At 53.3% G+C, this 15032-nt stretch overlaps 1 protein-coding gene across 7 annotated transcripts in view; it reads left to right on the top strand.

Moving 5' to 3' along the window:
• Positions 1-4482, top strand: part of TMEM266 (transmembrane protein 266) — a 138360-nt gene extending 133878 nt beyond the window's left edge. For all 7 annotated transcript variants that reach the window (XM_074392633.1, XM_039468819.2, XM_074392631.1 and 4 more), the window contains 2 exons: positions 1760-1822; positions 3250-4482. In XM_074392633.1, coding sequence (XP_074248734.1) covers positions 1760-1822; positions 3250-3836 — 650 coding nt within the window. In that variant the 3' untranslated portion in view covers positions 3837-4482. The remainder of the gene's footprint in view (positions 1-1759; positions 1823-3249) is intronic.
• The last annotated feature ends 10550 nt before the right edge of the window (positions 4483-15032 follow it).

Below are 15032 nucleotides of genomic sequence, written 5' to 3'. Positions count from 1 at the left end.
ACCTCTGACCGCAGGCATTTAAAGATCAAAAGAGGCCAAAAAAGCTTTTAAGAGCCAGGCCCCTCTGTGCTGCCTCCAGCCTCCCGAGGGAAGGGCTGACTGGCTTCTGCAGCTCACAGGTGAGCCTGGGAAGGGCCCTCAGAATGCAGTGGGTCTGCCGACCCCTTTCCTCAGAGAAGCTCCTCGGGGTGCAGACTCAGACTCTGGCTGTAGGGGGAGCCCTGGAGCACCCCCACACTTCCCTGGGAGAGGGAGGACACCCTCAGCCCCCCTGTGCTGTGGGCTTTCTGGTGCCTGACCCCACCCTGGGAATCTGATGCTAGCTCATTCAATCTCCATAGCAACTCTGGAGAACAGGCATCATTCTCCCCATTTCACAGACAAGGAAACGAAGGCTAAGCGAGGGCCACTTAGCTAATATGTGGTAGAGTTGAGGTTTGAAATCAGGTCCGATTCTGCTACCCTTCCATGATCCCAGGACCCGGTAGGCTGAGGAAGCAACCCCAGAGCACAGTGGGACACTTTGCCACTCACTCTCCCTGCCCCTCAGGCCTTCCTAATTACTGCAGATCACTGTCCTGCTGGGGACAGCCTCCCTGTCCCATGAGGCGCCTCCCGCGCCCTCAGGGCCTGCCACCCCTCCCGGGCACTGCAGTCTCTGCTCTTCCTGCCACAGCTTTAGGAGTGGCCTCTCCCAGTCACACCTGACCAAGTTCAGACCTTCCTGGGGCCCCTCACTGCCTCACTGTCCTTGGAAGAAGGCCCAGCTCTTGAGATGGCTTTTGGGGTCTCCCAGCACCTGGCTTTCTTCCCACTGAAAAGTCTCAGCTTTCCTCGCTCCCTCCCTCCCAGATCCTCTCACGAAGTGAACCAAGATTCCTTATTTACTTTTTTGGAGACAGGGTCTCCCTCTGTCACCCAGGCTGGAGTGCAGTGGTGTGAGGACAGCTCACTGCAGCTTCAGCCTCCCAGGGTCTAACAATCCTCCCACCTCACCCCACAGTAGGGACCACAGGTGTGCACCACCAGGTCTGACTAAAAGGATTTTTTTCTGTAGAGATGGGGTCTCCCTGTGTTGCCCAAGCTGGTCAATATTTAAGACTTTGTTCCCATCCCCCTTGACATGGCTAGCTCTTCACTGCCCCTTCCGTTATTTGCTTAGTTAACTATGTACTGAGCACCTACTATGTGCAGGAACAGTGCAGGTGGTGGGGATCCCCAGCACCCCACCTCCCCAGCTCCATTCCTGTGCTGCACGGAAGGCTGGGACCCTCAGATGGATGCAGCCGCGGGCTGTCAGATGCGCATCAGCCCTGTGGCTGGCTGTGTATTCCTACAGACGGGATTTCAAGGTTTCTCTGACGGCAGTGCTGTTGAGAAGCTCAGGCAATGAAGGCATAGGCTATCCAGACAAGGAAAAGCCCTGAGGAATTATTTCCACATCCTTCATCTCAGAGATGCGGAAAGTGGGGACGGGGGAAAAGCTCTGTCCAGGGTAGCACAAAGGCAGATGCTTTGTTAGAACCTGGGTCCTCCAACACCCAGTGCGGTCCAGCCCCTGGGGCAGGTGAGACGGGGGGTCCCCATGGAAAAATAGGAGGTGGCTCCTGTCACACACGCCGAGGGCTTCTGTGAGACGGTTGCCTCCTCTCATGGGGGTGGGGATGGGAGTACAAGGGGTGAAGAAAGAACTTGATGCAGTCTCTGCCTCTCGGACTGACCAGTGACCACCCACCCTTCTCTGTCCCCACCTCCGTAGAAGCCACCGTGAAAGATGACATGAACAGCTACATCAGTCAGTATTACAATGGGCCCAGCACTGGTAAGTCTGGGTAGGCGGCTGTTTTGCGTGTGCCAGAACCCCATGCTGCATGTGACCCCAGCAAACCCTAAACCCGAGGACAGAGACAACTCATGCCTGGCAGCCAGGTGCCATCTCTTGGTGACTGTGAACCATAACTGCAGGCAGTGCTCACGGTTAAAATACTGGAGCTTCAGCTTCCAGAAAACTCCAGCGCTGGAGCTGGGGGTACCCAGGGGCCAGCCTGCAGGTGCCAGGATGGGGGTGTTGTGTGATCACCCATCAGAACTGCATGTGGAACCCTGAAATGGGAAGCGGGGTGGAATCCAGAACTCCAAGTGACCCCAGTGCCCCATACCTGCGCACCTGTGAGGGTGGGCACAGTGGAGGGTGAGATGCCACAGCACTCCTGAGCGTGAGGAGCTGCAGGCCTCAGGCACATCCCTGCTGGATGTTTCATTCTTGCACTTGGAAAAAAAACCTCAAGAAACCCCAGTGGTTTTTATTTATGGGAAAGATTGAATCTTAAAATATTGCTGAGGCATTTGGTGTCTCAGTCCACAGTCCCCTTTCATTTCAGGGTTCCACATGCAGTTCTTGAGTTTGAATTTCACAGCCCCCAAAACCTGATTATCATGTTGGGCCATGTGAAAAATGCATTTGAATTTTTTGTTTTGCACAATTTAGTCCTCCTCAGGCCTCATCCCCCGCTTCTCTCCTCCCTCAAAGCCTCATCCAATATGCTGGTTTCAAAGACCACCGTCTCCAGCCCAGACCTCTCTCTCAGTCCTCAACTTTGTGGAGGAATCTCCCCACCCTGCATCCTCTGTAGGTCAGCCCCGGGTACATCCCGCCTAAAGCAAAGAGCTCTGCGTGTCCTCTCTCTGACCCTACGATGCACACTAAGCAGGCTCTGATCATCCTACCCGCCAGCCCATCTGAAACTTGAGTCCTTCCTCAGACCGTGGAACTCAAGTTCCCTGCCCCAGCTCACCACGCTTCCTGAGTTAGGATGGGCTAGGTTAGGCAGCTGTGGCAAATAGCCCAGTGTGTCAGTGGTTTAAACAAAGCCACAAAAGCCCCACTGCAGGTTGGCTGGGGGCTCTACTCCCGGGTCATCACCGTTACTCTAGCACCCGGTTGGCAGAACAGGCACGAATGTTCTATTCTAGAACATTGTTGGCTGCCAGGGCAAAGCAGCACGTCACTTCTCATGGGTGACTGGCCAAAGTGTGTCACATGCCCACACCTGAGTTTAAGGAGATGAGGCGGCATAATCCCCCTCAAAGCAGGGTGGTGGTGTTGGGAGAAGGGTGTCCTACCAAGGCCTCCCTCTCCTACAGCCCGTCCACACTCGCCACCCACCGCCCGGCTCAGACCTGCCCTCTTCAGGGCCCCCAGGTGTGCCAGATGTTGAAGTGTGACCGAGATCCTCTCCTTCCTTGCAGACAGTGGTGTCCCAGAGCCAGCTGTGTGTGTGGTCACCACGGCTGCAATCGACATCCACCAGCCCAACATCTCCTCGGACCTCTTCTCTCTGGACGTGCCCCTCAAGCTCGGCACTAATGGCACTGGGGCCAGCGCCACCTCGGAGATTGCCTCCCGCAGCTCGGTCACCCGGGCCCAGAGTGACAGCAGCCAGACGCTGGGCTCCTCCACGGACTGCAGCACCGCCCGAGAGGAGCCATCCTCTGAGCCCGGCCCCGCTCCCCTGCCACTGCCGCTGCCACCCCAGCAGCAGGTGGAGGCGGCCACAGTCCAGGACCTGCTGTCCTCCCTGTCAGAGGACCCCTGCCCATCCCAGAGGGCCTTGGACCCAGCCCCCCTCGCCCGGCCCAGCCCAGCAGGTTCGGCCCAAACCAGCCCCGAGCTGGAGCACAGGGTAAGTCTGTTCAACCAGAAGAACCAGGAGGGCTTCACCGTCTTTCAGATCAGGCCTGTCATCCACTTCCAGCCCACTGCGCCCGTGCTGGAGGACAAGTACAGATCTTTGGAATCCAAAGAGCAAAAGTTGCACAGGGTCCCTGAGGCCTAGAGCCTGCAGTGGGCTGGGTGGGAGGAGGGGAGATAGCCATCTCGAAGCTCTCCTGGGACCCTGGAGGCTGCCAAGGGCCACACGCGGGGCCCAGGAGCCCACCTGGCCTCCCTCAGGGTGCTGCCTGCCTCCAGGAAGGCGATGCCAGGCCAGGAGGCCACAAGCTTCAGACCTCAAAGCCCAGAGCTGGCGCCTCTTCTCGCCCTGCTCGGGAGGGTGGTGCTCGTGGCTGGGTTTTCTTTTTAACCATTTTTACAAAAACCAGCCTGTGGCCCAGCTTCAGCAGGGTAGAGTACGGGGGGCCAGCTCAGCCTCTTCCGTTGCCTTCGTTCCTGACGCCCACCCCGGACCCTCGGGAACAGCACTGTGAGCAGGGGCTGTCCAGCCCCACCCTAAGCCGTCTCTCCCAGGAATCCTGGGTGGAGTCCCACACAATCACACAGAGAGACCACCATCTGAGCCTACTTCATCTGTCCTCATTCTCATTCCAGCATGAGCGTTTCTGAGTCTCTTCAAGACAAATCTAGTTTTCACCTTCACAGGATATAAAGGGATCAACCTAGAGGTGGGTGGGAGGGTTCTGGGAGGCAGGGGGGCAACCATTTTCCAACCTTGGCTTTAATAATAAAAACCAGCTGCACTGAGACTCCCAGTTGGTGGAGGTTTTCCTTTGGTTGCTAGCCCAGGCCAAGTGTCCAGAGTGGTTCCCAGCCAGGGCACCACCGTCCACCCAGGTACGGATGTGTGTGGCATCACTGGCTCCCTCCTTGTTCCCTGTGAGCAGTCATGAATCCTGGCCATTCCACCCTCCAAATTGGAGCGCCTGGCCCCATCACGGGCTCGCTGAGGCCCAGGCCCCCTGCCGGACCGCACTGCGGCAAGCCTCCGGTTTCGCCCTCTCCAGCGCATCTTCCCAGGCAGCTAAGCCTCGGCGCCCCTGCTTAAAAGCCCCCAAGGGGTCCTGTATGTATGACCATGTTTTCTTTTATATAGTTGGGGGGTGGTAAGGAAGACGATTTTGTAAAGGGCTCCCATTGCCTCAAGAGCATGAGTGCCGCTCACAGCCCCTTCGCGAGCCGGCTGGCTTACCCCTCTGGCTGTCCTCCCACGCCTCTGCCCAGCCTGTTCTTTCTCCCCTCTACCTTGCTCTGGGTTAGTCTCACTGTGAGAGTGTCCCGCCTGCTCGCACTGCTGGGCTGGGTGTCTTTGGAGCTTCTGTGTCCCCCTGGACTCACCTGACAGAGCACCATGCCCCTGGCTTGGTCAGCATCTGCTTCCCTGCCTGCCTCCCAGGCTGGTCCTCAAGAGCAATGGGCAGGCCTGAGCTTCATTAGAACCCCACAACTCTGCACCAGGCCACAGCCCTGGGCACGGAGCCACTTGGGTAAGATGGCTGAATTGGAAGAAAAGGAAAGAAGTTACCACATGCAGGCAAAGAGCACCCTCCTGATTCATGGGGAGATCAGCAGTTGTCAAAAAAGGTGTTAAAGGTGGCAGCATCCAACTGAGCCCCTCTTGGGGTCTAATGAGAAGACCTACTAAGGGGAAGCTTTTGCAAAGGGCAAGAGTAGCTGTCCTGAGGCATCACAAACAACACTGTCATAGTGTCCATCACCGGGCACTCGGCCAGGGCCCCTACCCACATGGGCTCCTTTAATCCTTCCAGCGACCCAGTGAGGCATGTATCACTAACCCCATTTTACAGTTGAAGAATCTGAGGCTCAGAGAGGTTGAAGAAACTTTCTGAGGTTGAACACTTAATGGCAGGCCCAAAATCTGGGGCCCAAATCTGCTGCCACCGTGCTAGGCACTGGGGTTCCCAGGGTTGAGAGCTTTGGGAAGCAGGGCGGTCACTTGGCTTTTGCCACTCGATGGGTGGGAGGGCATTACATGGTTTGCAGTCGGTAGGGCAGAAGCCAGCGGGCTCAGTAACTGGCGATCTCCACCCACTGGACTAGAAATGGCGCCCTCCTCCTCCAGGCGCACCTTGCTGAGTTGTGAAGGGTCTTCTGGAGGGCTCCATCGTCCCAGCTCTTCCGCTAGTGCTGTCACCTCACGGGCCCTTGAGCCTGGCCCCGTGCCAGCAGGAGCTGCAAGACTGGCTGGCAGCACTCCCATCTGCTGGGGACTCCTCCAGGAAGAGCCATAGTACGGAGGGATGCCATGGGGAAGACGCGAGGCAAGCGGCAGCCGCTCTCTTCAGTTTCTCCTCTAGGAAATGGGTCTCTAGAGAGCTCCACTTTTTCTTTGTCTGTTTTATAGGCACTCCACTTTTTTTTTTTTTTTTTTGAGGCAAAATCTCGCTCTGTTGCCCAGACTGAAGTGCAGAGGTGTGATCTCGGCTCACCGCAACCTCCGCCTCCCAGGCTCGAGCAATTCTCCTGCCTCAGCCTCTGGAGTAGCTGGGATTACAGGCACGCACCACCACACCTGGCTAAATTTTGTATTTCTAATAGAGATGGGGTTTCATCATGTTGTCCAGGCTGGTCTTTAACTTCTGACCTCAGGTAATCCATCCGCCTTAGCCTCCCAAAGTGCTGGGATTACAGGCATGAGCCACTGGGCCTGGCCGGAACTCCATGTTTAAAAGCAGATTTCTTGGGGTATTTACAAGTTGCTGTGAGGTGAGACCCTGCTGGGCACTTGCTGCCGCCTTCAAACTGCCTCACAAATACACAGAGGCTGGGGACAGAGATAATAGGTGGTCCCAAGTCCAGAGCCCACAACAGTCACAGCCTAAGATGGTGCACACGGACGGAGGAGGCTACTGACCTGCCTGGGGACATCTGAACGCCTCACAGTGAAGGAAGCATTTAAAGGCGATTTTAAGCGTAAGTATACCAGATGCCCTCTTCTGTTTGTTGTGGGAGGGGACAGCAATTTTTAGGGGTAGTTTCGGCACTGGGCTACAAAACTGGCCCACTTCTGGAGAATGTGAGCAGGGTTTTTGGATTATCTCCCTGACTTGAAGTCAGCCGTTAAACCAGTTTTTTAAAAAAGGAACGTCAGAAGGAGGGCGGCGGGACAACAGCAAGCGCAGGAACAGCAGTGAACTAGGCGAGGGAGCAGGGAGAAGTCTGGTGTCAGGAAGGGGATGGCGTGGTAGGAAGGGGAAGGGGCCGCAGGAGGACAGGCGAGGCTGCTCACAGAGGCCTTGGGCGCCAGGCGGAGCCAGATGTTCTCCCTAGAGAGAAAGCACCTCGGAAGGGTTCCCACAGTCTTCCGGTAGGTGTGGAGCAGCCGCCGGAGGGAGGGGCTCGTGTCCAGAGGAGAGGGGACCAGGCTGCACACGCGCAGGCAGGATGAAGGCAGCAGGTGGTAGAGACACTGGGGAGACCTGACTGACGGGACTTGGTACCCCCTGGATGTGGACTTGGAGGAGATGCCGCCATGTCCACTCTGCAGTGTCTGAGCATAAGACATCAGGATGGCTGTGCCTGGCACCAAAAGCATAGAGAAGGACACCAGAGCCAGAGCCAGAAACATGGCAGTCCCTTCTGCAGACTCAAAAGCGCTTCCCCCAGGCGGTAGGTGGAGGCCTGGGTCATACCCCATCCCACAGCAAGTCCTAAGGTGGGGCTTGGGGGCCTGGAGTGCAGGAGATGGAGGTAAAAGCTTCAGCTTTCACGGCTCCCCTGGGCACCGTATCCCAGAGTTATGGCCGGCGGGCAGCTGGGGGTTGGGGGAGATGGAGCTGAGCACTCCCTGGGAGGTTGGCAGCTCTGGGAAATGGCTCCCGGTTCTCCTCCACCCTTTTAGAGAACCCACTCTGGTGGCCCAGAGGAGCCATTGGGCTGTCCCTGAAGGGAAGGTCTGGTAACAGCCACTGTCTCCTGCTAGAAGAGGAGGGTGGTACAGTAATGACTCCCACATCTGCACTGCCTGTTGTGACAGGTGCTCTTCACAGGCTTCCCTCCTTAGCCCAGCCCTGGAGGGTGGGTGCCATCTTCCCTGCTTTACAGAGGAGAAACAGCAGCCATGGAGTGACTCATGCAGTGACTGCCCAAGGGCATACTGAACTAGTAGGCTGTCGTGGCAGGATTCAAACCTAGGTCTGTCTAGATTACATGCCATGCTAACTGTGAGATAAGCTGCCCGGAATCAAACCAGGTGCCACCAGGAAAGCCGGAGATAAGAAATCAGGACTCAGAGCCAGCAGTGCTGGTGACTGGCCCACAGGGGAGCTGGGTGGGAGCCTGTAGCCCCGGCCTGAAGCCTACCCAGGATGGGGGAGCTATAAGGCCTTCCCTGAGTGGCACAACAGGCAACTCTCCAGCCAGCCCTGGGCAAGATTCCCAATTCAAAGTGTGGCTTTTCAGATCAAGCCCCAAAGACGGGTGTTGGGAGGGAACCCTGTGTGGCTAGAGGCTAGTGGCCTGGAATTCTCTTTAGCGTGGTGGGCACCCACCTGACCCTCCACTCAGGAGCTCCTTTCTCCCTCCAAGACAACTCATGACGGAAGCCAGAGCGGGGACAGCACGGCTCGCACCTTGGCACTGGCGCCATGCTCCTCTCTCGTGCCATTTGGTTACCCCTGAAGAGAGAAGACAGAGCTGGGGCCTCACTCTTGGTGCTGCCGACAAACTGAGCCCAAGGAATCCCTCTTGCTGACAATCTGACAGCACTGTGTGGTCCCCTCAACACTTGCATGGAGTTGCTTCACAAGGACCCCCAACAAATCTGGGGGCTCAAACAGCCAAACATGGACATTTCAGGGCTGGAGAGAAGTCTGCTCATCCCACTCCCACCCACCTCCTGCCTCAGGTGCTGCTGTACCTATGCACAGGATGTGGCAGAGCCTGGATTCTCAGCCCAGCTCCGCTTCTGGTTTGCTCTGAGGCTCCAAGCAAATCCTTGGACTGGCTTCCTACCCGTGTACAACAGGAATGATCCTGTGCCTCCCATCCCGAGGGCTGCTGGGATAGCTAATGATGTAGTAGAAGGGAAAGCCCTCTGAGAATGTTTCAGGGGAGACACAAACAGAAAGCATCCTTATTAATGAGAAGTCTGGGGTGTTTTACTGCCAGCGCATACTCAGCACTTTGGAGGTCAGCTGCCCAAGAGATGCTCTTGCTGCTGCTGACAGTCCGGTGTGGGAGGGTGGCAGTGAGTCCTGCCCCCAGTCCCGACAGTCAGCCCGGCCACTGTTTGCTCCTCTCCGGAGTGCACCCCTGCTCACACGTGCCCATCTGTTCCTCTGTAAACCACGCCTGTGGTCACTCTGAGTTAGCTAAGAGAGCACTGTTATCCCCCAGGCAGGAGGCACCTTCTCTTCCTTCCTCTCCCTTTGGCAAGTACTACTGGAGTATCTGCCAAAAACTTATATTTCCCTCACGTTAACTAAGTGAGGAATTCACTATTCTGAGTATCTTTGACTCCATTGCTGAAAAGTTTGGTACCCTCTCCTGGTGAATAGTTAATTTAATTATCTAAGGAAAATGACGAAACATTTGCTGCTAAAATTTATTGCAAGCTACCAGGAGACAGTGCTGGCATAATTTTATGCAGAGCCCCCAGTTGCAGCATAGGGAAGCAGGCTGCCTATTCATCCTGAAACAAGCAAATGAAATTGACTACCCTGGAGATCAATCAGGACATTAAACACTGTGATGGATGTGGCAGAATTCTTCAGTGTCTGAGATTTATAGGTCACCCTTCACCAAGCACTCTAGGAACCTCCCCAACATCAATTAGGCCTCATAACTAGGTATGCTCACCTCCGCCTCCACTGATTAAAGAAGGGGTAGGGGGTTCTGGGACCATGGTATCTGCACCATGCTAAATACAGTACCACAAAAGGCCAATGAGCAGACTGGATCCAGATTGCAGTACAAAGACCCCTGCTTCTTTGAGCAGAGTAGTTCAGAACGGAGGAGTGTCAGGCTAGAAGGGGACTCAGGCACTGGGGACTAGTGCTTGCATTTTCCAGAGAAAGCAGCTTACTTTGTCATGTTCTTGGTACTCCTGTTCTTTGTCCATGCTGGCCTTCTGCCCAGAGTGCCCTTCTTCATCTGGTTGATTTTGCTGCTCTTTCTAAACTTGGTGAGGCTGTCCTATCTTGCTGCCTGCCACTGCAGCCCACCCCAGTCAGGCTAGATTAGGTCCATCCTCTGCACTCCTATAGAGGGACTCAGGATATGGCATGTGGTTGGGAGCCGACTGGCCTGTGGTCACCATTTATAGCCATGAGTCCTCGGGCAAGTGTTTTAAGCTCTGTAGGGTTTAGTTTACTCATCTGTAGAGTTGGGAATACTACTACACCTTGTAAGGTTTTAAGACGTAAATGAAATAACATATGTAAAGGGCTCAGCACAGCATTTTGGGCACGAGAAGCCCTCAGAAACACTTATCACTCTCTATCTACTCACCTCGTATGACACCCACCAATACACTCATAGGTTAAAGCTTGTTATCTAAAAACCTAGTTCACGTTGCCATTTTACAGATGATGAAGATGAAACCTGAAAGGAGAGGGAAGGTGACTAGGGTGCCTCTGGAGCAGTAATAGGAACGGGATGAGAACCCAAGGCTCCTGGTGACCAGTCCACCCAGTGGTCCCCAGGGCCCAGACCCAACTGTCCCCTATGCAGCCCACACTGGGAAGGAAACACAGCTGGAGGTGAGCACACAAAAAAGAAAGCACTCACCTGTCTTTAACCACAGGCCCAGTTAATTACAGGAGACAAAGAAGGTGAAGGCCACACAGGCAAAGCCACCCCAGGGCACCCCTCTCACCAATCCCGACGCCACAGGAAGTAAATGCCAGCTTACGTCACAGAAAATGCCTAATTCCATTGGTGTTCCTTGCTTCTAACGACAAGCCTGCTGTTTTGAGGCAATGCAAACCAGAGGATACAGTCCTGGAGAGGATGGGAGAACCACAGTCTAGTGGACAGGCCAAGTTTTCCAGACCCAGCGTCCAGTTCGGGTCTCATATCTCACTGACTGCCTCTGGTCATTACCTCTCTGCTCATTTCTTCATCCAGAAGGTAGGCATAACAATACACACTTCAGAGGTGGTTGTATTAGAAGGCTATATAATGTACCCAACACATAGTAAGTTCTTAATAAGTAGCATTTGCCCCAAATTCTGGTTTGTGTGCCAGTTCTATCACGTGTGTTGTGACCTGGGGCAAACTGCCTCCTGTCCTGAGAGTCTGATCTCTTGAACGTTTCCTACTCTCTCCCCCACTGATGGGGTGACAGACATGAAAGTGCTTTATAAGCCAAGGATTATCAGCAACTTTTCTTCATTTGCTCCCCACAGAGATTTTTTTAAAACCCCAGAGCTATAAGAAATTGTGGCAGTATACCACGCTGCATGGACTTTTCACAAGGTTATCAGTCAAGCCTCCTATCGCTCCGCAACAGCTAACCAAATCCATCTGCTACAATCAATGTTCTCTGGGTTTTCCAGCCTCTTCAGCCCATTTTTACGTAAACTCAAACAAAAACCCTTAGTGAGAGACAGCATGAAATGCAGTCAAGCTGACCGCCCCCACCCCCAACTTTCAGAAAGAGAGCAGAAAGTACACCTACAGCCGGGGTCTCCAGCCCTGCAGCCCAGCAGACACATTCAGGCGCCGGCGGCAGCAGGGCTCCCACTGCTATCCTGGGAAGAAGAGCCCTGCCTTCTGCTAGCCTCACCCATAGCACTGAACCCATTTTCACAGTCTCCAGGAGTCCATCCCCAGCCAAATCCATCTGGAGCCAGAGTATTCCTGCAACAGCCCCTAATGGCTTCCATCTTCTCCTCTCTCCCTCTATCCTGCATACACCACCGAGTTATAGGCCTTCCTCAAAAACTGTAAATGGCTCCCTGTTGCCAGGGGTGCTTAAGACTTGTTCAGATGGCATACGAAGTCATACAGTTTTTATGGGACACTCTTTAATATACTGATATATCTAACCAACAAGCAGAAAGTATTTTAAATATTCAGTGAAATCCATGATATGTCCCAAGACAAAAACAAAAGCTGCTGCTCTTTGTTCAGATCCACTTGCTACTGTTCGTTTACCCTGGAATCTGCTCACATTCCCAAGATGACAAGGGGTAGCAGCTACCAAAGGTTCAGAAAGAAGTATGCAAGAAAGACTCAAGACTAGGAAACTGCTGACGATTAATTTTTCCTGCAAATCAGGAAAAGACCTGTATGGTGGGTCTATCACAGTACCATTGCTGGTCCAATGGAAAAGGCAGTGTTCCCTGAGGGCAAAGTTTGAGAATCACTGATCTCTAAGAAAAGAGCCACCTCAGCCTGTGAGTCAATGTCCTCTCCAACCTGGCCTCAACTACCTACCACCCTCAACCTCCTCCCTGACCCCAGTGTTTCTGCCCCTCACGTCCTCATGCACCCACGTGAGCTCTGACATCAGTTTTCACTTCTGCTCCCATACACCAATTGAACAGCCCTCACCCACTGAGGAATGGCCGTGCCAGCCTCCTGAGGAGCCCTCTCTGTATCTGCTGTCCATGCTGAGACCTGCTGTCTGCTTTTACTGACATCTCATCTCATCTTTCCTAGTAGCTGCAAAATCCTTGAGGGTAGGGGCTGTGGCTGCAACAGCCTGTACTCTCAGAATCTGGAAGGATATTGTTCTCCCTGTCAAGACCACAAGCTACTTCCGGGAAGTGGCTGGGCTATACTCTTCTAGGTATTTGCTTCAGAGTCCCACAGCACAGCGGGTGAGCCAGAGAACCCATCAGGGAACATTTCCCCACAGCACTGCTGACTGCGCGCGGGACCTGCGGGAAAGCTGATGCTGTCCCCTCTCGACTACTAAGCAGCTGGGTATAGGGCCCTTAACAGGCCTCAGACCTTCTGCAAGTGAAGAGGCTGTCAGCTTCAGCTTAAGGACCTGTTTATCTCTGCCCTCAGAGGGCTGCCCTTCTAACATGCCTCTTTCTGCCCTCCCAAGGACTCTGTACTCTGCCAAAATAACCAGGCCACCAAATTCCCAGAGCTGTGTGAGGTTAATCAAAGACCTCAAAGAAACTAGGGAGAAAGGCAGGAAACCCATATGCAAGCATCAAAGAGAGCTACCCCTAACATCTTTCCCCCATACTGCTTCCAGAGCTACTGCTCTGGATGCTACGGCTGGATATGGGCCGAGTCAACAGGAACTGTTCGGTTTCCAATAAAACAGAGATTAAAAGGGCACAAACATGTGCCTCTTGCATATATAATAGTTTCAATGACTTGCCTCCACCACACATGGCTGCCCTTTCAGGGTAAGCTCTAAGTGGGCACTCAGAGAAGCTTTTGTGTTGAAAACAATCCCACTGGAGGGACTATTCCAGAACACCCATCCCTCCTTCTCAACCAGGAACCTAAATGTGCCCCTCCCACCCAGCACGAAGTGCTTAGTGCTCTTTACCTGAGGCTGCTGTGCAGTCACACTGTCCCTTGAGCTGAGGTGAAGGAGAATCACGTCCTCAGTGATGTTACCACTCTGAAGCCAGTCTGCCTGGTTCCAAATCCTGGCTCTCATTTATAAGCTGTCTGAATTAAGGCAAGTTCTATTACCTCTTTGAGCCTCAGCTTCCCCATCTGTAAAAGAGGGATAATAATAGCAACTAACTTACAGGGTGCTGTAAGAACTGAAGGGGTTTAACATGTGTCAAGTGCTGGGAACAGTGCCTGGTGTATAGTAAGCATTATACTTAATGTTATGATGATGAGCTGTTCCCAGTAAATACCAGTCCAGTGAAGAGCTGCTTGGGGCTGTGGCAGGGCAGCCAGGACAGGAGGGAGCAAAACGAAAAAAGACCAACCAGTTCAACTCTGAGTCAAGGAACCACGCCAAGGCACCGCCCGGGATGTGCCTCCCTGAGCCAGCACACCTTCTACTGGGGGTGCCTCTGCAGCCATCACCTTTGCCATCTCTCCTGTCCACGCCCCCCTCCAACCACCACAACTTATAGTATCCAGTAGGGATGAGGAGTAAATGGAGAAAATCCTGAGCAAGGTTAGCCCTCTTAGGAAGACCCTCAAAGATGAGAACAAGACATAGGAATTACTCTCACAAAGGTGATTCCAGCCATGTGGCCTTGACCAAGTCACTTTACCTTCTTCATTTCTCTGTGCTTCAGCCCCCCCATCTGTACAAGGGGTCTGACCAGATGATCACTGGGCCCAGACATGCTACGATTCTTCGATTCTAACAGACATTACTTGCAAAGAGGCATCATTTTACTGCTCTCATCTCATTAAAAGAAGACTGAAATGCCAAAGATACAACTTTTAAAAGTGTTTCATAGCAAGTGGTTGTGACACAGATCAGGAGGGTTCACTACTCAGCCGGGGAAGGGCCCCAGGCTGGCCAAAGGTATTCTAGCCCCCCCGTCATTTATCACTGATCACTTCCCTTCTCCTCCCTGCTCAATGCTTGATCAAGGTCACTACTCCCACTTCTGCAGATCTGATTCAGGAGGGCAGCCCTCGTCATTCTACTCGCCCACCTACCCAACCCTTCCTGCAGGCCTGTTCAAAGCCTCACCAGCCACTGCTCTTGCGCCTGCACCCACACCAGCTGCAGCTTTGGTGACACTCTTGGACCTCAGCTGTGCCTTGGGCAGCAGAATCAGAGTGCCAGAGGTGACTACACAGGCCTGGGTGCTTCCTAAGAGAGCCCAAAAGAAGCCAACAGAAGGCAAAAGAAAGGCTAGAGCAGTCTCTGTGCAGGATTTTGTGCAGGATTTTGAACATTTATCGTAACATCAAACTATCCGTTTGCATCAGAAGGCCACGCTGTCTCAAAGCGGCCCCTCCTCCACTCTCCCTCCTTTACAGACAAAAGTCCTATAAACTGACAAAACCTTAAAATGAAACGGAAAATGAAATTTACCTTAAGTCAACTAAAATGCATGGAGCCAGGTCAGGTTTAAGTCAGGTCTGCTTTTGTCACATTAACTATGGTTTTCTGAAGACTGGAGTACGTTTAAGGTGATATTCATGCTTTGCAGCCATGCTTTTTTAACTCTGCATTTGCTAATTCAGTTACCTTCTCCTGTGAGATATGCCCTTCAACAATGAGATTAGGTTGATTAGGCTGGTAGGTACAATCATGTTTACAATCTTCCTAAAACAGAGCTCTCCATGAACCAGAAAGGCAAAAAAGCAACAATTAAAAAACAAAAATAAACAAATTTTTACTCCTTTTCTTCAATGTTCTCTCTTTAAGAGACTAGGCATA

The sequence above is a fragment of the Saimiri boliviensis genome, chromosome 2 (assembly GCF_048565385.1).
Source record: "Saimiri boliviensis isolate mSaiBol1 chromosome 2, mSaiBol1.pri, whole genome shotgun sequence".
Classification (NCBI taxonomy): Eukaryota; Metazoa; Chordata; class Mammalia; order Primates; family Cebidae; genus Saimiri; species Saimiri boliviensis.
This window is presented reverse-complemented; position numbering and strand designations above follow the sequence as displayed.